Below are 27,401 nucleotides of genomic sequence, written 5' to 3'. Positions count from 1 at the left end.
AAACCACAGCATACCCCTATGTAACGATACCTTAATCTCTTAAAAGGATTTTCTTACAACATATCCTTATACTTCCAGTACCCTAAGCATGTTAAATGAAAGGGAATGTCTCTATGTTCCGTCACTACACATTCCAACTTTTTACCATTTACGATGAGTAGAGGTTCATAATGTATTCATGTTAAAGTTAATATATATATAATATATAAATGGTAATATATATAATATATATAAATGGTAAATAGGATGACGTTTTTGAAATACATTTCTTTCAGAATGTATGCATAAAGAAGGCATCATGATGGATATTTGAGTCAGATATTCCATATTAATTGCCAAGAAAGTGCTTCAAAGTCTCAGCTAAGGCATGTGATTTACAAGGCCAATTAGAACCCTACCTGTGGTACATATTTGCTTTTTTCTTTTCTTAATAACATTCTTGAAATGTCTGACAAAACAAAAGATTACAAGTTACAAGGTAAATAAGTGTCATGTAGGCATACCTGAACATATGACACCGGCATCTTCGTGATGACCACAGTTATGTGTGCCCCAGGGAGCATGAGAGCAATGAGACAAGGAAGATTCATCTCCCCTGCAGGAAACATCATCCAACATAACATCGCCTGAGCCTGGACCAAAGGGGGCACTTTCCAGTGCTAATAGGGCCTGTCCACATCCAAGCTGTCGGCATGCAACTTCTGCATCTCGCATGTCCCAAAGATCATCACAGACTGTTCCCCACTGGCCATTATGATATATTTCAACGCGACCTTGGCATACATTGACTCCATTCGCTAATCGTAAGGATCCTTCCTGGGGAACTTTTCAAAAACAACAATATATTTCGAAGGTAAATGTTCCCTCATTTAGTTGAACTGGTCAAGCTAACTTTAGTATGGAGGATAATGAATTTTTACTGATACTGTGAATTAAAGCCGACCTCAACATTTCAAAACAAGTTAATTTCAAAGTAAATGTGGTGGCTTAGTTCTGTAATCAATCTCGCAATGATGCTGAATTTTGAACCATAGCAAAAAACAGTAAGTAACTCCCTAATTATACATTAGTCTATTACCATTTCAAAAACATAAGTTGATGTGAAACTCTTAAGGTCATGTGAAACCTCCCAATGAGAAAACGGGGAGACTATAAAACTTCTTGATCTACAGAGAAGACTAACAAAATAACATTTCAGATCAAGGTAATTTCAAAGTAAATGTGATGGATTATTTCTATAATCATTTCTAGAATCATTCTCGAAATTATTTCTAGAATCATTCTCGAAATGATACTAAATTTTTAAACCACAGCATACTCCTATGTAATGATACCTTAATCTCTTAAAAGGATTTTCTTACAACATATCCTTATACTTCCAGTACCCTAAGCATGTTAAATGAAAGGGAATGTCTCTATGTTCCATCACTACACATTCCAACTTTTTACCATTTACAATGAGTAGAAGTTCATAATGTATTCATGTTAAAGTTAATATATATAATATATATAAATGGTAATATATATAATATATATAAATGGTAAATAGGATGACGTTTTTGAAACACATTTCTCTCAGAATGTATGCATAAAGAAGGCATCATGATGGATATTTGAGTCAGATATTCCATATTAATTGCCAAGAAAGTGCTTCAAAGTCTCAGCTAAGGCATGTGATTTACAAGGCCAATTAGAACCCTACCTGTGGTACATATTTGCTTTTTGCTTTTCTTAATAACATTCTTGAAATGTCTGACAAAACAAAAGATTACAAGTTACAAGGTAAATAAGTGTCATGTAGGCATACCTGAACATATGACACCGGCATCTTCATGATGACCACAGTTATGTGTGCCCCAGGGAGCATGAGAGCAATGAGACAAGGAAGATTCATTTCCCCTGCAGGCAACATCATCCAACATAACATCGCCTGAGCCTGGACCAAAGGGGGCACTTTCCAGTGCTGATAGGGCCTGTCCACATCCAAGCTGTCGGCATGCAACTTCTGCATCTCGCATGTCCCAAAGATCATCACAGATTGTTCCCCACTGGCCATTATGATATATTTCAACGCGGCCTTGGCATACATTGTCTCCATTCGCTAATCGTAAGGATCCTTCCTGGGGAACTTTTCAAAAACAACAATATATTTTGAATGAAAATGGTCCCTCTTTTTGTTGAACTGGTCAAGCTAACTTTAGTATGGAGGATAAATCATTGCTCCCAATACTATGAATTAAAGCCAACCTCAACATTTCAAATCAAGTTAATTTCAAAGTAAATGTGGTGGATTAGTTCTATAATCATTCTCCCAATAATATTGAATTTTGAACCATAGCAAACCACAATAACTATCTATGTAATGATGCATTAGTCTATTACCATTTCAAAAACATGGAAACCATGTGAAACTGCCCAATGAGAAAATGGGGATACTGTAAAACTTCTGGGTCTACAGAGAAGACTAACAAATTGAGAAACATTTAAAAGAAATGCCATATGAAATGCATGAAAATAAACGTGCGTAGCAGTCTGTAACCCCACAGTGGTAAACAGAGTTACAGCCGTTGCAGTCTACTGAAGTCTATCGGCTTAGAACAGTGCAACTCTGTAGAGGGATGTCGTGTCAGACTTGTTCTAGAACAAACACTGTTCCTGTATCCTTACAGCATATTCTTACACTTCCAGTTCCTTAAGAGTATTAAGCGAAAGGGGATGTCTCTATGTTCAGTGCCCACAGATTCTAACGTTTTATCATTTACGTTGTCTTGAAGTTCATAATGTATTAATGTTAAAGCTAATATATATAAATGGTAAATATGATGAAGTTTTTGAAACACATTTCTCTCAGAATGTATGCATAAAAAGGCAACATTATAATGGATATTTGAGTCAGATATTCCATAAATACCAAGACAGTGCTTCAAAGTCTCAGCTAAGGCACGTGATTTACAAGGTCTATTAGAGTTGTATGTTGTGGTACATATGTGCTTTTTTCCTTTCTTAATGTCCTTCTCAAAATGTCTGACAAAAAAAAAGATATAATTGAAGCTAAAAGGTAAAGATCAGCTCAATCCTAAGAGGGAGGGTGGAAACTGCACAGGGCGAGAACTAAGGCTTATGCCGGTGGAACTAGCTCTTACATTGATGTAAACCCTTTTTTGTTGGTGCCTGCCCAAGGCGCACTACCGCAGATTGGTTGCCGCCAGCGGACATGCTTTGAGACCGGGCAGAGGCTCAACTGCTGTGCAAGTTCCCACATCAGTGGGGGGTGGGGGGCAGGGTATGAGTTAGTCCACTTCCAAAGCCACTCCACGGGGAAAACTTGGGCCCCTTTTGTGGTGCCCAACCCTGTACCTGCAGCCCAAAAGAGCATAGGATGGGAACTACCACAGGGGGCAATCCACGTGCACTTCTGGGGTGAGAGAGCCCCCCTCCCCACACCCAGTCACCTGCCCATGCACCCTACAAAACTTCCGGCTGTGCTGCTCATGACCTCAGGTAGGTGAGCACGCTGCCAGAGTCTCTGCCTGTCAACTTCCTGCCATGGGGACTTTGTGCATGAGATGGGAGAGTGGGAACTCACAGTAGTGGGCCCTGAGTGCACTGGGAGGGAAACTGGGAGAACTTTGCATGCGCTCAAGGGAAGAACGGCACAGTCCACAATGTCTAGCAAACTAACAATAACCACCCATGTCTCCTTGCAGGTTATCACACTCCAGCTTGGTAAGGAGCGAGGGAGCACTGACAGGTAAGAAGGAGATGGCGTAGCGGCTAACCCAGCTTGCCAATTCATGTCAGCTGCCCCCTCACCTGACCTCTCTTGATGGCCATCCTCTGCAGGTGATGCTCAGTGGGGGAGAGGGTGGTGGTAGCAGCCACTGCCTGCCACGGAGGCAGTTGCCCAGAAAACCACTCTTGACATAGCCATGGGGGGGGCGGGCACTGGCTACCCATCTGGGTGCTCTGTTCAGACTCCCTCAACCAGGGACCCTCCTGGCAGAGGAGGGAGTGTGGCAATGGGTCAGGTTGACTGGGTCTTCTTAACTTCCCTCACATGATAAGATCACCCCAAGGCAGAGTGCTTCCTCACCAGAGGGTCATGCATGATCTGGTCACTAGCTGCACTTGTGGGTCTGCAGCTGCTGTTTTCAACTATGGGCATCTTCCCGGATGTTGCAGATTGGGCTTGGCCTCAGCCATGGACTGGGCTGGGTCACTTGCAACACATGTCTCTTTCCCTTGTAGGCACATGGCAACTTGTCCGGGAGTCCATGGAGCATGTCTGTTTCAGCCCCCCAGTAATCCCTTGCGAGTGCCATTCAGGTCTAGCCCAAGGAGCAGTTTCCCAAGTCAGCTCGCATCTCAGCCTCACCCCTGGGAGTGCAGAACAAGGGCTGCACAAACTGCCCTGGCTCCCTTCCCAGCCGAGGGACATTGGCACTTTTTCCAGTTTAATAAAACGTGTTGAAAAACAACAGACTGCTGTGTTTTCTTGCTTGCCTGCTATTGAGTAGCTGCCCCCCCCAACTCCCCATAAGAATGTTTCCCAGCTCAGTGCAGGGATGGATGGGGTGACTCTGTTGCCAGAAGGAGCTAGTGTCCAGTGGTGCCCTGTTCAGGTACTCTGCCCCCTTCCTCCCCTCAATGTAACTTCAGGCAGTGGGGTGGGAATTGCAGATGAGTGCTGCATATGAGGGAAGGAAGGAGTTGCTGCCAGAAGATGGAGGATGTGAAGTGACATCTTGGGGTCTCTGGGCTTCCCCTTCCAGGAGGCTGGAACACCTTCCTTTCCACTGTTTGTAGAAGCAGGGATGGACATTGGAAATCTGGTGCGGGGAGCGGCTACGAGTCTGTGGGCACTTTTCACCCCCCTTGCCTCCGATCAGCCTTCTGGCTTCTCATTTGGTTTTCAGAGGGTGTTCCTATCACTCATTGGAGAACCTGCCCCCTCACCTGCCTCTCCAGAACCTGGGGTCTGATTAGGGTTGTCAGTCTCCAGGTGGTGGCTGGAGATCTCCTGGAATTACAACTGATCTCCAGGCAACAGAGATCAGTTCCCCTGAAGGAAATGGCTGCTGTGAAGGATGAACTGTATGGCATTTTACCCCAGTGAGGCGCCTCCATTCCACAAAACCCTACCCCCTGCAGAGTCTACCCCAAAATCTCCAGGAATTTCCCAACCTGGACCTGGCAGCCCACCGACCTCCACTAGACTGCCCCTTGATGAATTGCCCATGCGGCCCGATTGGCTACTGCCAGCCCCATGACTGTGCACAATCATCGTGTGCCTAGGGCCAATGACCTGATGGCTCAGTTTCCACATGCTGGCAGAGGGCATGGACACACCACGTGCACTAGGTGGTCTGATGCACCGGTTGGCACTGGTTTGGTCAGAGGGACCAGCCTCTGGCATGATGAATGCTCAGGAACTGAGGGGGAGCCATGGGCTTGCTACCATGACTGCAACTGGGCATCCCGCCACCCCCATTCTTGTTGTGTGCCCCTACCTCCTGGATGAGTGCGAACACTGATGGCAAAGCGTCCCTGACCACTCATCCCCCCTTCTCCCCATGCCTCCGATGTAGCAGACGTCACTAGCCCGCAGCCACCAAAGGCATGCCAGATTGGGCTGCAGCTGCCGGTTTGCGAGCCCAGCCACGCCCACAGCCATCCCTGTCAATTGCTGGCCTCGCCCAGAACAGGAGGCAGGGCAATCTGCCAGCAAGGGTGCTGTGCGCCTGTCACTCTGAAGGCTGACCTGGATCGCAAGCTGCCCACTGCCTGTGCCTCTCCTCACCCCTCCCACAGCTGTTAGCCAGCAGTGGAGCCTGTTGGCTGTGGGCAGCGGAGCCTACACATCTGCCACACCCACTATGCTTTTTGACACACCCGCTTCACAACTCTGCACTGCTGCCACCACTGCCTCTTTGTCAGCAGAGGAGCCAGACCAGCGGCACCGCTGCTTCTCCTCCGCAGGCACACCGGCATCATGGCCAACCATAGGATTGCACAGTAAGTGTCATGTAGGCATACCTGAACATATGACACCGGCATCTTCGTGATGACCACAGTTATGTGTGCCCCAGGGAGCATGAGAGCAATGAGACAAGGAAGATTCATTTCCACTGCAGACAACATCATCCAACGTAACATTGCCTGTGCCTGGACCAAAGTGGGCACTTCCCGGTGCTGATAGTGCCTGTCCACATCCAAGCTGTCTGCATGCAACTTCTGCATCTTGCATGTTCCAAAGATCATCACAGATTGTTCCCCACTGGCCATTATGATATATTTCAACGCGACCTTGGCATACGTCGTTTCCATTCACTAGTCGCAAGGAACCTTCCTGGGGAACTTTTCAAAAACAACAATATATTTTGAATGAAAATAGTCCCTCCTTTTGATGAATGGGTCAAGCTAACTTTACTATGAAGGATAAATCATTTCTCCTGATACTGTGAATTAAAGCTGACCACAACATTTCAAATCAAGTTAATTTCAAAGTAAATGTGGTGGCTTAGTTCTGTAATCAATCTCGCAATGATGCTGAATTTTGAACCATAGCAAATCACCATAAGTAACTATGTAACGATACCCTAGTCTCTTACCATTTCAAAAACATGGAGACCTACCTCCCCTCATAAGTCCATGTGAAAATGCCCAATGAGAAAACAGGGATATTATAAAACTTCTCAGTCTACAGACTAACAAAATGAGAAATGTTTAAAAACATGAAGAGTAAGAAAACCATCTTGTGTAGCAGTCTGTAACCCACAATGGGAAACACAGTTACAACCTTTGAAGTCTACTGAAGTCTATCTGAAGTCTATGCATGTGGGAATGAACGACACGGCTGTGAATACTGTTGCAAGAATTAAAGAGGATTATGAAGCTCTTGGAAGGCAGTTGAAGACATTGGAGGCTCAGGTGGTATTCTCTTCTATCCTTCCAGTCACAGGAAGAGGAACATGCAGGGAGCGGACCATACTTGAGGTGAATCGTTGGCTGAGTTGGTGGTGCCGGCAGGAGCGCTTTGGGTTCTGGAACCATGGGATATGTTTTCTTAGAGAAGGCCTTCTAGCACATGATGGGCTTCACCTCTCAAGGGCAGGGAAGAAAACGTTTGGAATGAACCTGGAGAACTTCATCAGGAGAGCTTTAAACTGATGCCACAAGGGGAAGGGGACGATCGACATGGTGATTTCAATGACGAAGTGAAAACAGTGGGGACCCACCTGGGTAGGAAAGGTCAAACAAAGGTACAAGGCTACAAGTGTCTATATACCAATGCCCAAAGTATGGGCAATAAGAAAGAGGCGCTTGAGCTTCTATTGCAAACAGAGGGCTACGATATAGTAGGAATTACTGAGACTTGTTGGGATGATTCCCATGACTGGAATGTGCTAGTGGATGGGTATGAGCTGTTCAAGAAAAACCGGAAGGGTAGAAGAGGAGGTAGAGTGGCATTGTATATGAGGAGAGGGCTTGATTGTCAAGAAGTTATGGAGAATGGGGCGGACAGCCTGGTGGAAAGCATATGGGTAGAAATAAGGGGAGGAAGGACAAAGGGTATTATTGTTGTAGTCTGCTACAGACCACCTGACCAGCGAGAAGAAACGGATGCTGCCCTCTTTGAACAGATTGGTAGAGTATCCAGACATCAGAATCTTGTAATTATGGGTGACTTCAACTTCCCTGATGTGTGCTGGGAGACAGGCTCAGCAAAGCATCATGAATCATGCAATTTCCTGACCTGCCTGGCTGATAACTTCCTTTTTTAAAAGGGGGAGGAAGCTACAAGGGGCTCGGCCATACTAGACTTGATATTAACCAACAGGGAAGAATTGGTAGATGAGATGAAGGTGGTGGGGACCTTAGGGGGAAGTGACCATGTCCTCCTTGAATTCCAGTTGCTGTGGGGGGCCAAGGAAGTTCACAGCCAGACTCATAGGTTAGATTTTTGTAGGGCCAACTTTGATGAACTCAGAGGCTTGATGAGAGTCATTCCGTGGGGGAGTGTGCTAGAAGGGAAAGGAGCGAGTGAAGGGTGGGCCCTTCTCAAACACGAGGTTTTGCAAGCTCAAGCCCTCACTATCCCAGCAAGACGGAAACATGGTAAGGGCTCCAAGAAACCGATGTGGATGTACAGAGAGCTCCAGAATAAGCTAAGGGAGAAAAAGGAAATGTTCAGGAAATGGAGAGAAGGACAGACCTCTAAAGAGGAGTATATGAGGGTTACTAGGTACTGCAGATCAGCCATCAGAGAGGCCAAAGCTCAGTACGAGCTGGGTCTGGCCAGGAGGGCTCGCTACAATAAGAAAAACTTCTACAGATATGTGAGAAGCAAACGCAAGGTAAAAGAGGCAATTGGACCGCTGTTGGGAGTAGATGGAGAAACTCTGGTGCAGGACAGAGAAAAAGCAGACAGGCTTAATGACTTTTTGGCCTCTGTTTTCTCCCTGAAGAACTCAGGCACATCTAGAGATAGTAGAAAATGTGGCAGGACACCTGAGTGGCTAATTGACATTGACAGAGAGGTTGTGGAGAGGCATCTGGCTGCACTGGATGAATACAAATCCCCTGGGCTGGATGGGGTGCACCCAAGAGTGCTTAAAGAACTTTCTAGAGAACTTGCAGAACCCCTGTCCATCACCTTCAAGGCCTCCTGGAGGACTGGGGATATGCCACAAGTTTGGAGAAGAGCGAATGTTATCCCAATCTTTAAGAAAGGGAAGAAGGATGACCCGGGAAACTACAGGCCGGTCAGTCTGACTTCTGTTGCTGGGAAGATATTAGAACAGATTTTAAAGGGATCAATCTGTAAGCATCTGAAGGACCAATCAGTGATCCGGGGAAGTCAGCATGGATTTGTTCCTAACAGATCTTGCCAGACCAACCTGGTTTCCTTCTTTGATCGAGTGACCAGCTTACTGGATCAGGGGAACTCTGTTGACGTGATTTATCTGGATTTCAGTAAAGCTTTTGATAAGGTCCCCCATGACATTCTGATGGGCAAACTGGAAGACTGTGGAGTGGACTATAGGACAGTTCGGTGGATAGGGAACTGGTTAGAGGACCGCACTCAAAGAGTGGTGGTCAATGGCATTTCATCAGATTGGAGGGAGGTGTCTAGCGGGGTGCCACAGGGCTCGGTTTTGGGCCCGGTACTTTTCAATATTTTTATCAGTGATCTGGATAAAGGAGTGGCAGGGCTGCTCATTAAATTTGCTGATGATACCAAATTGGGAGGAGTAGCAAACACCCAAGAAGATAGAATTAAAATTCAACAAGACCTGAATACTCTGGAGAAGTGGGCAGCTGTGAATAGGACGCAATTCAACAAAGACAAGTGCACAGTATTACATCTGGGCCACAAAAATGGGAAGCACAAATACTGGATGGGGGATACACTTCTGGGCAGTAGTATATGTGAAAGGGATCTTGGGGTAAGAGTGGACTGTAAACTAAATATGAGCAGTCAGTGTGATGCGGTGGCAAAAAAGGCTAATTCAATCTTGGGATGTATCAAAGGGGCCATAGCGTCGAAATCACAGGCGGTCATAGCCCCTCTCTATACTGCCTTGGTCAGGCCGCACCTGGAGTATTGTGTGCAGTTCTGGAGGCCTCACTTCAAAAAGGATGTGGCCAAAATCGAGAGGGTGCAGAGGAGAGCGACGAGAATGATCAGGGGTCTGGACACTGAGCCCTATGAGGTAAGGCTGAGAGCCTTGGGAACGTTTAGTTTGGAGAAGAGGAGGTTGAGGGGGGACATGATTGCTCTCTTTAAATATTTGAAAGGCTGTCATTTGGAGGAGGGCAAGGAGGTGTTCCAGTTGGCAGTAGAGGGTAGGACCCGAAGCAATGGGCTTAAATTACATGCACAAAGGTACCGGCTGGATATTAGGAAAACCTTTTTCACGGTCAGAGTAGTTCAAAAGTGAAATCAGCTGCCTAGGGAGGTGGTGAGCTCCCCCTCACTGGCAGTTTTCAAGAAGAGGCTGGATGAATACTTGTCAGAGATGCTTTAGGCTGATCCTGCACTGGGCAGGGGGTTGGACTAGATGGTCTGCATGGCCCCTTCCAACTCTATGATTCTATGATTCTATCGGCTTAGAACAGTGCAACTCTGTAGAGGGATGTTGTGTCAGACTTGTTCTAGAACAAACACTGTTCCTGTGTTCTTACAGCATATTCTTACACTTCCAGTTCCTTAAGAGTGTTAAATGGAATGGAACGTCTCTATCTTCAGTCACCACAAATTCCAACCTTTTACCATTTAGGATGACTAGAAGTTCATAATGTATTACTGTTAAAGTTAATATATAAAAAAGGTAAATATGAAGTTTTTGAAACACATTTCTCTCAGAATGTATGCATAAAAAGGAGACATCATGATGGATATTTGAGTCAAATATTCCATATTAATTGCCAAGAAAGTGCTTCAAAGTCTCAGCTAAGGCATGTGATTTACAAGGCCAATTAGAACCCTACCTGTGGTACATATTTGCTTTTTGCTTTTCTTAATAACATTCTTGAAATGTCTGACAAAACAAAAGATTACAAGTTACAAGGTAAATAAGTGTCATGTAGGCATACCTGAACATATGACACCGGCATCTTCGTGATGACCACAGTTATGTGTGCCCCAGGGAGCATGAGAGCAATGAGACAAGGAAGATTCATCTCCCCTGCAGGCAACATCATCCAACATAACATCGCCTGAGCCTGGACCAAAGGGGGCACTTTCCAGTGCTAATAGGGCCTGTCCACATCCAAGCTGTCGGCATGCAACTTCTGCATCTCGCATGTCCCAAAGATCATCACAGATTGTTCCCCACTGGCCATTATGATATATTTCAACGCGACCCTGGCATACATTGTCTCCATTCACTAGTCGCAAGGAACCTTCCTGCGGAACTTTTCAGAAACAACAACATATTTTGAATGAAAATGGTCCCTCATTCAGTTGAACTGGACAAGCTAACTTTACAATGGAGGATAAACCATTCCTTTCGATACTATGAATTAAAGCCAACCTCAACATTTTAAAACAAGTTAATTTCAAAGTAAATGTGGTGGATTAGGGGTGTAATCATTCTTGCAATGATGTTGAATTTTGAACCATAGCAAACCACAATAAGTAACTACCTAATGATACATTAGTCTTTTACCATTTCGAAAACATAAGTCAATGTGAAACTTAAGTCTATGTGAAACTGTCCAATTTTCAGGCGCTTAGCATCACCTGTCATATTCAGCAATACCCTGTGTAATGTTTTTGCTTTAATGCTGTGGGTATTACTAAACACTGAAGCTGTTTCTTGACTGTGATGAGAAAGTATGCAAGGGAGGGGCTGCCTCTACGGTTATCTGTATTTCCTCCTAAACTCCTCTCTCCTTAGCCTGGGAAGAGATGCTTGCACAGACACTCGCAACCTTGAGAATTCATGAACCTTCTCAAACGTCAGCTCTGCTTTTTCCTGCCTTGATATGTCCTCTCAAACTTAGCTGGCAGTTACCTGAAGGTGTGGGGATTTGGGAATGCACCCATACTTAGAATCCTATATCTGACTTGTGCTTGTAGAGAAACATCATTCCTGGGAAAGATGGAGTTAGATCCTGAAACTGGAAGCTTATCAATAAAGTTCTTTAACTCATGCAGTGAAGTCTTTTTGAGAGTTACCTGGCAGATCCTTACACCAATGAGAAAACAGGGAAAGTGTAAAACCTCGGTCTACAGAGAAGACTAACAAAATGAGAAATGTTTAAAACAAATCCAATATGAAGAGCAAGAAAAGCAACTCGCATAGCAGTCTGTTACCTCACAGGGGTAAGCATAGTTACAACCTTTGAAGGCTACTGAAGTCTATCAGCTTAGAACAGTACTACTCTGTAGAGGGATGTCATGTCAGACTTGTTCTAGAACAAACACTGTTCCTGTGTTCTTACAGCATATTCTTACACTTCCAGTTCCCTAAAAGCGTTAATGAAATGGAATGTTTCAGTCATCACAGATTTCTCTCAGAAAGTATGCATAAAAAGGAGACATCATAATGGATATGGTGACAGCAAGGGGGTTCACAAGACCCTCTTTGCTGAGGCAGCTGCTGGAGCGCCACCTCCAACCCATATGCCTGAGGGAGGAGCTTGCACTGGGTGTGGGCCTGCTGCAGAGGCTCCCCCCTCCAGCTGTTGAAACCCAGCAGCAGGAAGAGGGAGAGCATGATGAGTCTTTTGTGATGGATGTGGGGAACATGACTTTTCTGTCCCTTGTGCTCACCCCAGGGACCCAGAGGATATTGGAGGAACAAGCAGAGAACCCCGCCATTGGTGGGACTTCCCCAGTGTTCTCTGAGGCCAGCAGCATGCCTCTCGTGGCTATGCAGGAGTAAAGGGTACTGGAGAAAGAGGAAGAGACTCTGGTAGAAGAGCCCACATCTCTGCCCCTTCATCTTCATCCATCTTCGACTGCCAAGCTGAGGCACTGTGTGTCTGCCCCAAGCACCTCACAGGAGGTATCTCCTGGGGGGGGGGCATAAGTGCAGTCCCTGTGCAGTGTGGGGCCCCATTACCTCTGATATATGGGAGTACTTCCAGAGAACAGCGGACCCCCAGTTTGCCCGGTGCAAGCATTGTAGGGCACAGATCAGTTGAAGGAGAGATGTGAACCATCTCTCCATGTCTGGCATGAGAAACCACATGAAGAGGCAACATCAGACGGTGCTTCTTCGGGGGGGGGGATGTTTTAGTGGCACCACATGGTTGTCAGCTCACCAGCAGGAGGCAGGCTCCACTGGTGCTCTCCCCCCATGGTTTCCTGTAGGGCAGGGATGCCAAGCCTCTCTGACGAAGATGCTTGGTATGCACAGCACTAGTGTGCCCAAAGCAGGGATCCAGAAGGTGAGCACGTGCATCATGCACCATATTGTGAACATGATCTCCTTGGAAACTGTGGTTTCCAAGGGCTGCTCCATGATGCCTATCCCTGGTATGCGATCCCTGCTCGCATGATGTTGAGCAGGACCATGGTGCCCTCCTTTTATAGGGCTGCCAGGGACCACATGAAGGCACAGTTGTCCTGCACTGCCGGGAGAACTGTGAACTTCACGTCTGACATATGGACTTGCCCTACTGTGCAGCATACCTACCTGTCCCTTACTGCTAACTGGTGGCAACCTGAAGACCTTCAGGGTGGGGATGGGATGCCCAGTGTTAGGAAGGGACAGATGGATGACCGCTGGGCCAGCTACTGCAAGGCTCTCCTCCATGCTGAGGTTCTCAACATGTCACACATGGCGGAGAACATCACAGCCACCTTGAGGAGGGAATTAGAAGACTGGGTACGCAAGGGTAGCATCACCATGGGATGCATGGTGACAGACGGTGACACAAATATGACGGCAGTGGTGGTGCATATTGGCCAGGAGCACATTTACTGTGTGGCCCACAAATTTCACCTCGTGGTGAAGGGTATGCTTGGTTTGGGCTCCCCCAGAGAACCTCAGGACCCTGCAACTCGTGAGCTCCAGTATCTTCTGCAGAAATGTCAGAGAGTCATGAGTCACTTCTCACGCAGTGTGAGGTCCACTCACAAACTGTGCCAGAAGCAGGTCAGGGCAGACATTCTGGAGCATCGCCTGATCTTTGATGTTGTCACTCGCCGGGACTCCATCTGTGCCATGCTTGAGAACTTAGTGGAACAGCTGGCCGCCCTCAAGGTGTGGGTCTCAGAGAGTGAACTTTGGAGGTAGGAGGATGAGTTCAGCTGAGAGGATTGGCTCACCATCTCCCAGACAGTGGAGATCCTGAAGCCCTTCAAGGACTTCGCTGTGGCAGTCTCATCTGACATGGGTCTGGTCATTCCTCTGGGTCTGGCAATTCCTCTGGTGCATACACTCTAGAGTTCTATGACCTTCTTTGTGGACCCAGACACACCACATGCAGACTTAGTTCCAGGAATGCGCATACTCATGAAAAGGCTGCAGCTCAGCATCATTGCCAGACTAAAGCCTCTCACTGAGAAGGAGCCATACATGTTGGCGACCATGCGCAACTTATGCATTAAAGATATTTTCACCAAGCAGGACGGGAATGTCACAAGCACCAGAGATGCCCTGGTTGCCAGGTCCAGGTTGGGAAATTGGGAAATTCCTGGAGATTTTGGAGGTGGAGCCTGGAGAGGGTGGGGTTTGGGGAAGGGAGGGGCCACCGCAGGGTATAATGCATTAGAGTCCATCCTTCAAAGCAGCCATTTTCTCCAGGAAAACTGATCTCTGTTACCTGGAGATCAGTTGTAATTCTGAGAGATCTTCAGCCACCACCTGGAAGCTGGCAACCCAGTTTGGTTCTGTTGGGCTGTTGGGGGTGTAGATTGTAAGTGGGACTGTGGCTGCAGCAGCCATGATCCATGTGTTTCTGCTGTGTTGGAGTCTTCCCCACAGTAGAAAGAAATGGTGTGGCAGCGAGAACCACCTTTGGTAGGCCATAAAATAGCCCCCCAAAATCCAATCTACCTTAAACGTGAGGAAGCATGGGAGGACAGGTAGGAGCAGGTCCCCAGAAAATTTGGTGCATTTTGCTTGCAAAATTCCACTCCAAGCCATCTAGTACGGCATCCAGAATATATCTCCCCAACAGTCTCTGGCAGTGCAAACCTTAGAGGCCAAGACGACTGCGTCTGCCCCCATGGAAAAGGATGCAGGTTAAAGGAGCCCCCCCCACCATGTAGAAGCGGGTGTCACAGACAGAACCCACTTTGCTGACGGGGTGCCTTTAACAGAGCAGATGACTACCCCACTGTTGGAGGAAGGCGATTCTAAGTCCCCTGGAGGGGGGCATTCTTCCCCCCAGTAAGGAAAGAAATGGATGGATGTCTTGCCCACCTTTTGAGAAGGTTTTAAGTTTCCTTAAAGGGTGGGCCCAAACCCATAGGAAACGCATCATCAACAAATGGCCTTCCCCCTATTGAAGAGTATTGCCACCACCCAAATCCACCTCATTGGAATGATAGAACAAATAAATGCCTACAATGGAACGAATGGATGCCTTCCCCACACAGCCGGGACAGGTGCTCAAAACCAGAACCTTTCCTACACCCTTGCGGGAGTGGGGTGATGTGTTCACATCCCTTGTGGATTTGTTTCTGCTGCCAATGTGGTGACTGCCAGGGACACCTTCCCCCATTGAACTCCAGTTTTGTGTGGAAAGGAAAAACCATTTAATGTGGAGATGGAATGTGGGTGGAGTTGCCACAGTTATCAGGAATACCGCCTCTCTGATGGGGTGCTTGCGATGGAGCAGAAGGGAATGGAAGGATGCCTTCCCTACCATTGGAGGAAGGTGAGTCTAAGTCCGCTATAGGGGGAGCTGCCTCTCCCCCAGGAATGGGACATGGACATGGATGGAAGGAGGCCCCCTTTTGCAAGTGCAGTGTCCACCTCCAAAACCCAACTTACCGACGGGGTGCCTGCAATGGAATGGAAGGGAACTGATGCCTTCCCCATCTATATCTGTCCCCAATGGTCTCTATGGCAGAGCAAACTTCAAGGGCCAAGACTTGCATGTGTGCCACTCGCCACACAGGTTGACTTTCACTGGCAAGGAGGTTGGCATCCTCCAAAAGCCACCTCACCGACACATTGCACATAATGAAAAGGGAATGGAAGGATGCCTTCCCACCATTAGGGAAGGTGATTCTAAGTCCCCTAGAGGGGGGGGGGCTAATTCCCACCCATGAAACTTGATGGAGACAGAAGCATACCCCATTGACTGAGAAGACGTGTACACCAGCAAGACCTAGGTCATAGATGGGATGTCCGTGACAGAACAGAATGCAATGTATGCCTTCCACACCTATATTTCCCCAATGGTCTATGAGGCAGTGTGCACCCAGAAAGCAAGCAAGTCAGCAACCACCCAAACCCACCTCTCCAACCAGTAAGCTGTGAGAGAGGCCTCTCCCACCCCATGGTGCAGAAGAGGCAGCAGACTTAAATTCCCCTGGGGGTGGGGTTTATCTCCTAAGAAAACTGGAGGCAGCCACTACACAGACACACCAATACACCAGTCCTCTGAGTCATGTACTAGCACAGAGACTGGGGTAGAGTTGGAGCCCACCTCTAGACAACCAACTCCCCCAATTGGGATGCAGCCAGGAACATCTGTCATTGGTAGACCAGGGGCAAAGGAGATTTCAGTTGCCCTTGTGGGTGGTTCCCCCACCTCCTGTCAGCCGAAACATACCTCACTGATGACGTGGCTGTGAGGGAGGCTTTCCCCCATCAAACTTCATCTCCCCAAGGGGGGGGGGATGCAATGCTGTATTCTTGGTATATTTTGGAAGGTGGGAGCAGTGAGCCACAGCCAGAAACCATCTCCCCAATGGTTCGGGAGAGGGGGGTATAGCAGCCTGAAAGGAAAACCCCACTTATGCAACAGATCCTGGGTAGCAGTTGCCACAACACCCAGAAGAAACCTGTGCACCAAAGGGGGGCCACACGGGAAGCTTGCCACTGATAGAGTCATGGGGATGGAGGTATACATTCTCCCTGCTCTGTCACTGGGCTCTAGCTATGATCTACAACTGCAAACAGACTAACACACCCTTCCTCCACGAGGTGGTGTGGGTGGCCCAGAGCCTGACGGTAGGCAACTGAGTCTGGCAGCAACACAGAGACTGGGGAGGGTTTGGACCCCAGCGGTCCACAGGGAGGTGTGGGTGGCCCAGCGTCTGATGTCAGGTGACTTAGTCTGGCGGCAACACAAGAGACTGTTGTGGCTCAGAGCCCTGATATGTCCCCAAGGTCCAGGGAGGGGTACACTAGCAGGGGGAGGTTGACCTTTATAAAGGACAATTGATCCACCAAGGCCAGATCCAGACATGAGCAGCGGGTACGGAGGAGGCCATATCCAGACATGAGCACCTGCTCACTCTGGACACTGGTGGGAGGGCAGGAGAGGATGTTCATGACTACAGTCAACAGGTTAAGCCAGATGGCAGATTTTCGTGCCCAATACTCCAGGGGATTGGAAAGTGTGTGTGTGTGTGTGGGGGGGTCTTAGGGAGCTTGGCAAGGTACTCTTGCACCGTCACCTCCGCTGAGTCTTCTGCAAAGACAGACATGCCATCCCTGATGCCACCAACCTCCCAGCTCCCAACCGAGGACCAGAATTGTGAGGGGGTGGTGTTGGGTGGGCTCTAATGGCCTGAGACACTGGGCTCATTTACCTCCTCCTCCTCCTCCTCTGCCCCCTCTTCCATGCCCTCTTCCCTCCAGCCTGCTCTTTTAGCCTGGAACCTGTGCACCTCTCTGTGCAGGTCCTTCTTCCATCATTGGAGCTCAGCGTTACGCGTGGTGATGCTGCCCTGTATACAGGGGTCGTGCATGCAGGCCAGTATGTATGATGGCACCTGGAAGAGAGGATGTAAGTGGAAGGCCATGCCTGCCTGCAACCTCCCAACCAAGTCCCTGACCCTGGGGAGAAGAGCATCCCCCTGCTCCAGCTCCTTGCCAGCACCTGGTCCAGCCCTCAGATCAGGGGGATGACTTGCCCCAGGCTGGGCTTGTAGGAGCAGAGGAGGTCAGGGGTGTCCTTAAACAGCTTCAGGACATGAACCATTTTGGAGAGGGCTCGCCAGTCCATGGAGCTGATGCTGAGCAACTATTCCTCCTGCAAAATTGGCACAGAGGACATGATGCCCTGCACTGCATTTTTTTGCTTCACCATATGACCTACTATGTCGTAGGTGGCGTTCTAACAGGTGGCCATGTCCTGGTAGAGGTGGTGCTCGGGATCCCCCCTCCCCCTGCCTCTCAAGCAGCTGGTGTGCAGATTTTATGCTGTGGGAAAAGTGGGCAGCCAGATGCGGGCAGCTGTCCAAGGCACGCATGGCCAACATTCTCTGGTCCCAGCTGGCCTTGACATTGCTACCTAGCCCAAGAGCATCCCTCATGATCAGCTGCAGCTTGTGCACCAGGCAGACAATGCCCTCTAGGGATGCCTCATTCAGGGTTGCCCCATGTTTCTACTCGTGTTCGTGACCATGTAGCCATGGACAAAATCACCTGTGGGTGCCCACTCCATCAGTCAAGCACTGATCTTTGTGGCAATGTTCTTCCTTGTGTGATCCACATCCATCCCCCGTGCCTGGACAGAACTACTCTGTAGCCTTAGACTATATTATAGAGAAAAAAAAGCCTGACATTTTGAGTAATGGGAGGTTGTGAATCTGCCGTGAAATGCATGGTCTGTCCTTTGGCACACAACAGCTGTTTCCTTACCCACTCTCACACACAGTGATAGAGGGTGGGAAAAACTTGCCAGCCAACAATCCGCTGTGATGCCATTGTGAACCAGTGGGCAAAATGATGCAGTGCCCTCTGAAAGCCCACACCCTCCACAATGGACAAAGGGAGTCCCAGGGCAATCATCTCCACCACCACATGAGTGCCTGCCTCTTGAGCCCTCCCCCTGATTCTTTTGCTTGGCAGTGCCACCGACCCCGAGGGAACAACCTCCCACAGGGTACCCTGCCCAGAAGTTCCACTCCCATCCACAGCAACCTTGGTGCAAGCCTTTTTCCTTGGGGTGGACTCCCATTCCCTTCCTCCTTCTTCCCCATCAGAAGCCCTCTTCATCCCCTTTTGGGATGGTTAGTGTTGCTCCACAGGCAACAGCCTTGAATGGTGCCTTTGCAGACGCCTGCGGAGGGTGGTGGATGACAGGTACTTGGGGTCCGAGCCCCTACACACCATGGCATCACAGGCCCAGCAATGTGCCACACAGGGGTCATTGGGAAGGGTTTGGAAGTGCTGCCAGAGTGTGGGCCTGAAATGGGGACTGGGAGTTGGTGGGTCGGGAGGAGGACAGAGGATTACTCATTGAGGTATGGGGCTGGGCTGGGAAGACAGAGTGAGGGATGGACTGCAGGCAGGGGCAGGCCCAAGATTTTGGGATGTGGAGGAGCTGGATGTTTCTCCAAATCCCCGCCATTCACCCTGAGATCTCTCATCCTCATCCTCAAAAAATTTTCAGAGCTGCTCTTCCCCTGGCAACACTAAGAGCTCGTCTGCCTCCTTCACAGCTCCTGCAGGCTGATCTTTTGTAAGAGTCTCTGGTGCCTCTGAGACCTCCCACCCAGTACATCTGGTCACTGGTGGGCAGCCAGGACAAGCTTTGCACTTCACTTCTCTCCACAACCACCTTACCCCCCACTTTAAACCTCATAGTGCTGCACAGAAGAACAATAATTAAGAAACAGAAGGAGCAAGAAAAGTGTGAGCTCTCAACAGAGAAACCCAGTAAGCTTGGCCCCAGAGTCTAGCAGTAGCTCTGAAACAAGGGGATGGGGGGGAGCACCCAAACTCAGCACCCAGACACCTTCCCAGGTGAGACAGGAGCACAAATTGAGAATTAATAACAAACAAAAGAAACAAGAAGAGTGTGAGACCCTCAATAGAGGAATCCACCAAGCTGGGCCCCAGAGCCTAGCAGTAGCCCTGAAGTGGGGTGGGGGTGGAGAGGAAAGAGTACCCAAACCCACCACCCAGACACCTTCCTAGCTGGGAGAGGTGCTCAAAATAATAACAATAATTAAGAAACAAAAGAAAAAAAAGAAACTTCTGAGCCCTCCACAGAGGAACTCACTAAGCTGGGCCCCAGAGCCTAGCAGTAGCCTTGAGACTGGGGTGGGTGAGACGAAAGCACTCAAACCCAGCAGCCAGACACCTTCCCAGCCAGGACAGGTGCTCAAAATAATACTAATGATAATTAAGAAACATAAGAAAAAAAGAAAATTCTGAGCCTTCAGCAAAGGAACTTACAAAGCTGGACCCCAGAGCAGTAGCCCTGAGATGGAGTGTGTGTGTGTGTGGGGGGGGGGTACCCAGACAAACCCAGACACCTTCCCAGCTGGGACAGGTGCTCTAAAGAAGCAAGAGACTGTCAGTCTCTTTTTCAGCTGCAACCCCACCCAAATGCTTCAAAATCCTCCCTCTCTCCAACTTCCCATGGCAATTCGTGCTTCTCTCTCTGCTTGCTGGAAAATGAAAGCATGCAGCTGAGACCTGTGTCCTATATACTAAATGCTCTCATAGAGCAGAATGGGGACTCTCCAGTTGGCAGCCAGACCTGCCGATCAAGGTTTTGAGGGCTAAGATTGGTGTTCCCAGGGCTATGGAAGGTCTCAATCTACTCCTTTGCCTAGGGAATTGGTCCTTGTTCCTTTATCTATAGAGCAGAATGGGAGCTCTCTGATTGGCAGGGAGAGCTGCCTATCAAGGTTTTGAGGGATCATATTGGTGTTCCCACGGCTGCACAAGGTCTGCAGACTTCATGGCCTCCATTGCCTAGAGAATTAATGGATTGGTGGCACACTGTTTGGATTCCCAAACCAATTACGACCCTAAAAAATCAGCCAAAAAAGTTGTGGCATTCATGAAAAACATGGCACCAAAAGCTGCGTGTTCGCAAACTCCAAACCAACCCAGTACAGGCCGCACTTTGGGTCATAAAACAGATCGTGCCCACCTCTATTCATAATGTATTAATGCTAAAGTTAATATTAATAGTTAAAGTTAATAAAGTTAAAGTTAATACAGTGGTAAGCAGAGTTACAACCTTTAAAGTCTACTGAAGTCTATCAGCTTAGAGCATTGCAACTCTGTAGAGGGATTTCGATGTAACTGAAGTTAAAAGGGAAATGAATTTCCTGCATTGTGCAGGGGGTAGGACTAGATGACTCTAGAGGTCTACTGAAGTCTATCGGCTTAGAACAGTGCAACTCTGTAGAGGGATGTTGTGTCAGATTTATTCTAGAACAAACACTGTTCCTGTGTTCTAACAGCATATACTTACACTTCCAGTTTCCTAAGAGTGCTAAATGAACTGGAACGTCTCTATGTTCAGTCACCACAAATTCCAACTTTTTACCATTTAGGATGACTAAAAGTTCATAATATATTAATGTTAAAGTTAATATATATAAATGGTAAATATGATGACGTTTTTGAAACACATTTGTCTCGGAATGTATACATAAAAAGGAGACATCATGATGGATATTTGAGTCAGATATTCCATAATAATTACCAAGAGAGTGCTTCAAAGTCTCAGCTAAGGCATGTGATTTACGAGACCAATTAGAATTGTACCTTGCAATACATATTTGCATTTTTCCTTTCATAATAACATTCTCGAATTATCTGACCAAAAAAAAGTTATAATTGAAGTTACAAGGTATATAAGTGTCATGCAGGCATACCTGAACATATGACACCAGCATCTTCGTGATGACCACAGTTATGTGTGCCCCAGGGAGCATGAGAGCAATGAGACAAGGAAGATTCATTTCCCCTGCAGGCAACATCATCCAACGTAACATTGCCTGTGCCTGGACCAAAGTGGGCACTTCCCGGTGCTGATAGTGCCTGTCCACATCCAAGCTGTCTGCATGCAACTTCTGCATCTTGCACGTTCCAAAGATCATCACAGACTGTTCCCCACTGGCCATTATGATATATTTCAACGCGACCTTGGCATACATCGTTTCCATTTGCTAGTCGCAAGGAACCTTCCTGCGGAACTTTTCAAAAACAACAATATATATTGAAGGCAAATGGTCCCTTATTTAGTTGAACTGGTCAAGCTAACTTTATTATGGAGGATAAATCATTCCTCCTGATACTGTGAATTAAAGCTGACCTCAAGTTAATTTCAAAGTAAATGTGGTAGATTAGTTCTGTAATCATTCTCCCAATGATATTGAATTTTGAACTATAGCAAACCACAATAAGTAACTATGTAATGATGCATTAGTCTATTACCATTTCAAAAACATGGAAACCCACCTCCCCTCATAAGTCCATGTGAAACTGCCCAATGAGAAAATTGAGATATTGTAAAACTTCTCAGTTTACAGACTAACAAAATGAGAAATGTTTAAAAGAAATCCAACATGAAGAATAAGAAAACCATCTTGCATAGCAGTCTGTAACCCACAGTGGGAAACAAAGTTACAACCTTTGAAGTCTACTGAAGTCTATCAGCTCAGAACAGTGCAACTCTGTAGAAGGATGTCGTGTCAGACTTATTCTAGAACAAACACTGTTCCTGTGTTCTTACAGCATATTCTTACACTTCCAGTTCCCTAAGAGTGTTAAACAAACTAGAACATCTCTATATTCAATCACCACAAATTCCAACTTTTTATCATTAACGATGACTAGAAGTTCATAATGTATTAATGTTAAAGTTAATATATATAAATGGTAAATATGATGACGTTTTGGAAACATTTTTCTCAGAAGGTATGCATAAAAAGACGACATTATGATGGATATTTGAGTCAGATATTCCATAATAATTACCAAGAGAGTGCTTCAAAGTCTTAGCTAAAGTATGTGATTTAAAAGGCCAATTAGAATTGTACCTTGTGGTACATATTTGCTTTTTCCCTTTCTTAATAACATTCTCGAAATGTCTGACAAAAAAAAAGTATAATGGAAGTTACAAGGTAAATAAGTGTCATGTAGGCATACCTGAACATATGACACCGGCATCTTCGTGATGACCACAGTTATGTGTGCCCCAGGGAGCATGAGAGCAATGAGACAAGGAAGATTCATTTCCCCTGCAGGAAACATCATCCAACATAACATCGCCTGAGCCTGGACCAAAGGGGGCACTTTCCAGTGCTAATAGGGCCTGTCCACATCCAAGCTGTCGGCATGCAACTTCTGCATCTCGCATGTCCCAAAGATCATCACAGATTGTTCCCCACCGGCCATTATGATATATTTCAACACGACCTTGGCATACGTCATTTCCATTTGCTAGTCGCAAGGAACCTTCCTGAGGAACTTTTCAAAAGCAACAACATATTTTAAAGGCAAATGGTCCCTCATTTAGTTGAACTGGTCAAGCTAACTTTATTATGGAAGAGAAACCATTCCTCCAGATAATATGAATTAAAGTCGACCTCAGCATTTCAAATCAACTTAATTTCCATGTAAATGTGGTGGACTGGTTGTTTAATCATTCCCCCAATGATGCTGAATTTTGAATCATACAACAAAACAATGGCACTTCCCGTACTATAACAGTAAATCTAAAGAGAACCCTCACGGGAAGGAACAACAATTACAAATTAATAAACAACTCTATTATAAGTGCCCAAAGGGCCATATGTATTTCTTATATAAATCAATCAGTGAGATGACCAAATACAATTTATACAATGATTCTTCCTTAAATCAGTGAGATGACCAAATATAATTTATACAATGATTCTTCCTTAAACTTGAAAAATACAAAGGTCCAAACAAAATGTGTCCTGTATCTTCTTTAAATAAAGTAGCATTCATGCACAGCTATGTCCACACATGGTAAGGGAATCCACGGCTGCACACCCAATCTGGGGCCGGCTGAAAAGCTCAGATTTCGTATAGAATCTTCCTCAGGGGCGTGGCCAAACACTGTGTGGTAGACCCTTAAACACTGTAACAATTATTCACTCCCGGACCTGAGCAGCTGTATCTTCTTTTAGCAGGGCGGCTGTATCTTCTAAAGCACGCCCTGCTTTTGGCGTGCTTTAGAAGATACAGCCGCCCTGCTAAAAGAAGATACAGCTGCTCAGGTCCGGGAGTGAATAATTGTTACAGTGTTTAAGGGTCTACCACACAGTGTTTGGCCACGCCCCTGAGGAAGATTCTATACGAAATCTGAGCTTTTCAGCCGGCCCCAGATTGGGTGTGCAGCCGTGGATTCCCTTACCATGTGTGGACATAGCTGTGCATGAATGCTACTTTATTTAAAGAAGATACAGGACACATTTTGTTTGGACCTTTGTATTTTTCAAGTTTAAGGAAGAATCATTGTATAAATTGTATTTGGTCATCTCACTGATTTAAGGAAGAATCATTGTATAAATTGTATTTGGTCATCTCACTGATTGATTTATATAAGAAATACATATGGCCCTTTGGGCACTTATAATAGAGTTGTTTATTAATTTGTAATTGTTGTTCCTTCCCGTGAGGGTTCTCTTTAGATTTACTGAATTTTGAATCATAGCAGACCACAATAAATAACTATGTAATGATACCTTAGTCTCTTACCATTTCAAAAACATGGAAACCCACCTCCCCTCATAAGTCCATGTGAAACTGCCCAATGAGAAAATGGAGATACTGTAAAACTTCTCGATCTACAGAGAAGACTAAGAAAATGAGAAATGTTTAAAAGAAATCCAATATAAAGAGCAAGAAAACGAACTCGCATAGCAGTCTGTAACCGCTTAGTTGTAAACAGAGTTACAGCCTTTGAAGGTGAACAAATTACAAAGTTCACAAGGAGACGAGGCACCATGGTCATGGGACATTTCAATTACCCAGATATCTGTTGGAAGTCTAACTCTGCTAAAAATAAAAGATCAAATAAATTCCTGACTTGTCTTGCTGACTTCATTTTTCAGAAAGTAAAGAGTGAAACAAGAGTTTTAGCTATCTTGGACTTGATACTCACCAACAAGGAAGAACTGGTTGATGAGGTGAAAGTAGTGGGCACCCTGGATAGCAGTGACCAAGTAATCTGGGAATTTATAGTCTTGGGGAAGGGAAAAGCTGTACGTAATCAGACATAGAGGTTGGACTTCAGGAAAGCTAATTTTAACAAATTGAAAGCTATGCTGGGTAGAATTATATGGTCAGAAATAGTTAAGGAGAAGGGAGTTCAAGAGGGTGGGAGTTTCTTAAAAGTGAAATATTGAAAGCACAATCACAAATGATTCCTATGAGAAGGAAAAATGGGAGGAGCTTAAAGAAGCCATGGTGGCTTCATAAACAACTTACTAATGAATTGAGAAATAAAAAAAACTCATTTAGGAAATGGACGGAGGGCCTTATAAACAAGGATGAATATAAACAAATAACCAATGCTTACAGGGAGAGTGTCAGAAAAGCTAACGCTCAGTATGAGCTTATGCTAGCAACAGATGTTTAAAGGGGGGTGTTTTTTGCTTATTTTCAAAGTAAGAAAAAGAGCAAGGGCATGGTAGGCCCATTGCAGGGTCAGGGAAGTGAAATTGTAACAGGTGATGAAGAGAGGGCAGAACTGCTCAATACCTACTTTTCATCAGTCTTCTCCGGTAAAGGAAATGGTGCTCAACATGGCAATAATAGAACAAATGATGGGGGGGGGGGGAGTTACAGCCTAGAATCAGCATAGAAGTAGTATGTAAACACCTAGTTTCTTTAAATGGAACTAAGTCCTAAAGGCTAGATGAATTGCACACAAGGGTACTAAAAGAACTCAGAGATGTAATCTCTGAGCCTCTGTTCATTATTTTTGAGAATTCTTGGAGGTCAGGTGAGGTTCCAGAAGATTGAAGGTGGGCAAATGTTGTCCCCACCTTCAAGAAGGGGGAAAAGGAGGATCCAAGTAACTACTGATCCATCAGCTTGACATCTATACCTGGAAAAGTCTTAGGACAAATCATCAAATCATCAAACAGTCAGTCCTTGAGCATTTAGAAAGGATGGCTGTGATTACCAAGAGCCTGCATGGGTTTCTCAAGAACAAGTCATATCAGACTAATCTCTTTTTTTGAGAAAATTACTACCTTGCTGGATCAGGGGAATGCTATAGACATAGTTCATCTCGATTTCAGTAAGGCTTTTGATAAAGTTCCTCATAATATCCTTGTTGACAAGTTGGTAAAATGTGGTTTGGATCCTATTATTATTTGGTGGATCTGTAACTGGTTGACAGATAGCACCCAAAGAGTGCTAGTTAATGGTTCCCCATCCTCTTGGAGAAGGGTGACAAATGGAGTTCCTCAGGGATCAGTCCTGGGACCTGTTCTGTTCAACATTTTTATAAATGATATGGATGAAGGAATAAAGGGAATGCTTATTAAATTTGCAGATGATACTAAATTGAGAAGTATCGCAAATATAGTCGAAGACAGAGTACAGATACAGGATGATCTTGACAGGCTGGAAAACTGGACTAAAACAAATAAAATTAATTTCAACAGAGATAAATGGAAAGTTCTGCATTTATGAAGGAAAAATCAAACGCATAATTATAGGATGGGGGAGACTTGTCTTGGCAGTAGTATGTATGAAAAGGATCTAGGGGTCTTAGTAGACCAACCACTGAACATGAGTCAGCAATGTGATTTGGTAGCTAAAAAGGCAAATGCAGTTTGGGGCTGTATCAACAGAAGCATAGTGTCCATCCAGATCACAAGATGTGATGGTATCTCTCTACTCTGCTCTGATTAGACCTCACCTAGAGTATTGTCTTCAGTTTTGGGCACCACAATTTAAGAAGGATATAGACAAGCTGGAACGTGTCCCGAGGAGGGCAACAAAGACGGTGAGGGGTCTGGAGACCAAATCCTATAAGGAAAGGTTGCTCGGAATGTTAAGCCTGGAGAAGTGGTGACTAAGAGGTGATATGATAATCATCTTCAAGTACTTGAAGGGCTGTCATATAGAGGATGGTGCAGAGTTGTTTTTGTTACCCCAGAAAGTTGGGAAGTTGGACCAGAACCAATGGCTTGAAATAAAATCAAAAGAGCTTTCGGCTAAACATTAGGAAGAACTTCCTGACAGTTAGAGCACACCCTCAGTGGAAAAGGCTTCCTCAGGAGGTGGTGGGCTCTCCTTCGGAGGTTTTAAGCAGAGGCTAGATGGTCATCTGACAGCAATGTTGATTCTGTTAACTTGGGCAGATCAAGAAGGAGAGGGCAGAATGGGTTAAATCAGTTCTGAGTTCTCGTGGTCTTCTTACATGCCCGGGGTAATGCCAATCGCCACCTTAGGGGTTAGGTAGCAATTTACCACAGACCACTTTGGCTAGGAATCCTGGAGGTGTTTTGCCATCTTCTGGGCATGGAGTGGGGTCACTGGGGCAGTCGGAGGGATAGTTGTTAATTTCCTGCATTGTGCAGGGGGTAGGACTAGATGACTCTAGAGGTCCCTTCCAACCCTATGATTCTATGATTCTAAGTCTACTGAAGTCTATTGGCTTAGAACAGTGCAACTCTGTAGAGGGATGTCGTGTCAGACTTATTCTAGAACAAACACTGTTCCTGTGTTCTAACAGCATATTCTTACACTTCCAGTTCCCTAAGAGTGTTAAACAAACTAGAACATCTCTATATTCAATCACCACAAATTCCAACTTTTTACCATTTAGGATGACTAGAAGTTCGTAATATATTAATATTAAAGTTAATATATGTAAATGGTAAATATGATGAAGTTTTTGAAACACATTTCTCTCGGAATGTATGCATAAAAAGAACTTAAAGTAAACTGATAATGAAGGACACCCTCCCAGAGGTAAATTAGACTGTAGGAGCTGTCTTCAAACCTGGGACTGGGGTGAGT

At 45.9% G+C, this 27,401-nt stretch overlaps 1 protein-coding gene across 4 annotated transcripts in view; it reads right to left on the bottom strand.

The window, feature by feature from the left end:
* LOC129331768 (deleted in malignant brain tumors 1 protein-like) overlaps positions 1-27,401 on the bottom strand; it is a 95,423-nt gene that overhangs the window by 38,239 nt on the left and 29,783 nt on the right. For all 4 annotated transcript variants that reach the window (XM_054982270.1, XM_054982271.1, XM_054982273.1 and 1 more), the window contains 6 exons: positions 22,542-22,862; positions 21,266-21,586; positions 10,600-10,920; positions 6,037-6,357; positions 1,808-2,128; positions 504-824 (listed from right to left, as the gene is read on the bottom strand). In XM_054982270.1, the coding sequence (XP_054838245.1) occupies positions 504-824; positions 1,808-2,128; positions 6,037-6,357; positions 10,600-10,920; positions 21,266-21,586; positions 22,542-22,862 (1,926 nt within the window). The remainder of the gene's footprint in view (positions 1-503; positions 825-1,807; positions 2,129-6,036; positions 6,358-10,599; positions 10,921-21,265; positions 21,587-22,541; positions 22,863-27,401) is intronic.

Source organism: Eublepharis macularius, chromosome 6 (assembly GCF_028583425.1).
Source record: "Eublepharis macularius isolate TG4126 chromosome 6, MPM_Emac_v1.0, whole genome shotgun sequence".
Lineage (NCBI taxonomy): Eukaryota > Metazoa > Chordata > Lepidosauria > Squamata > Eublepharidae > Eublepharis > Eublepharis macularius.
Note: the sequence above shows the minus strand (reverse complement) of the source record. Positions and strands in the feature narration are given on the sequence as shown.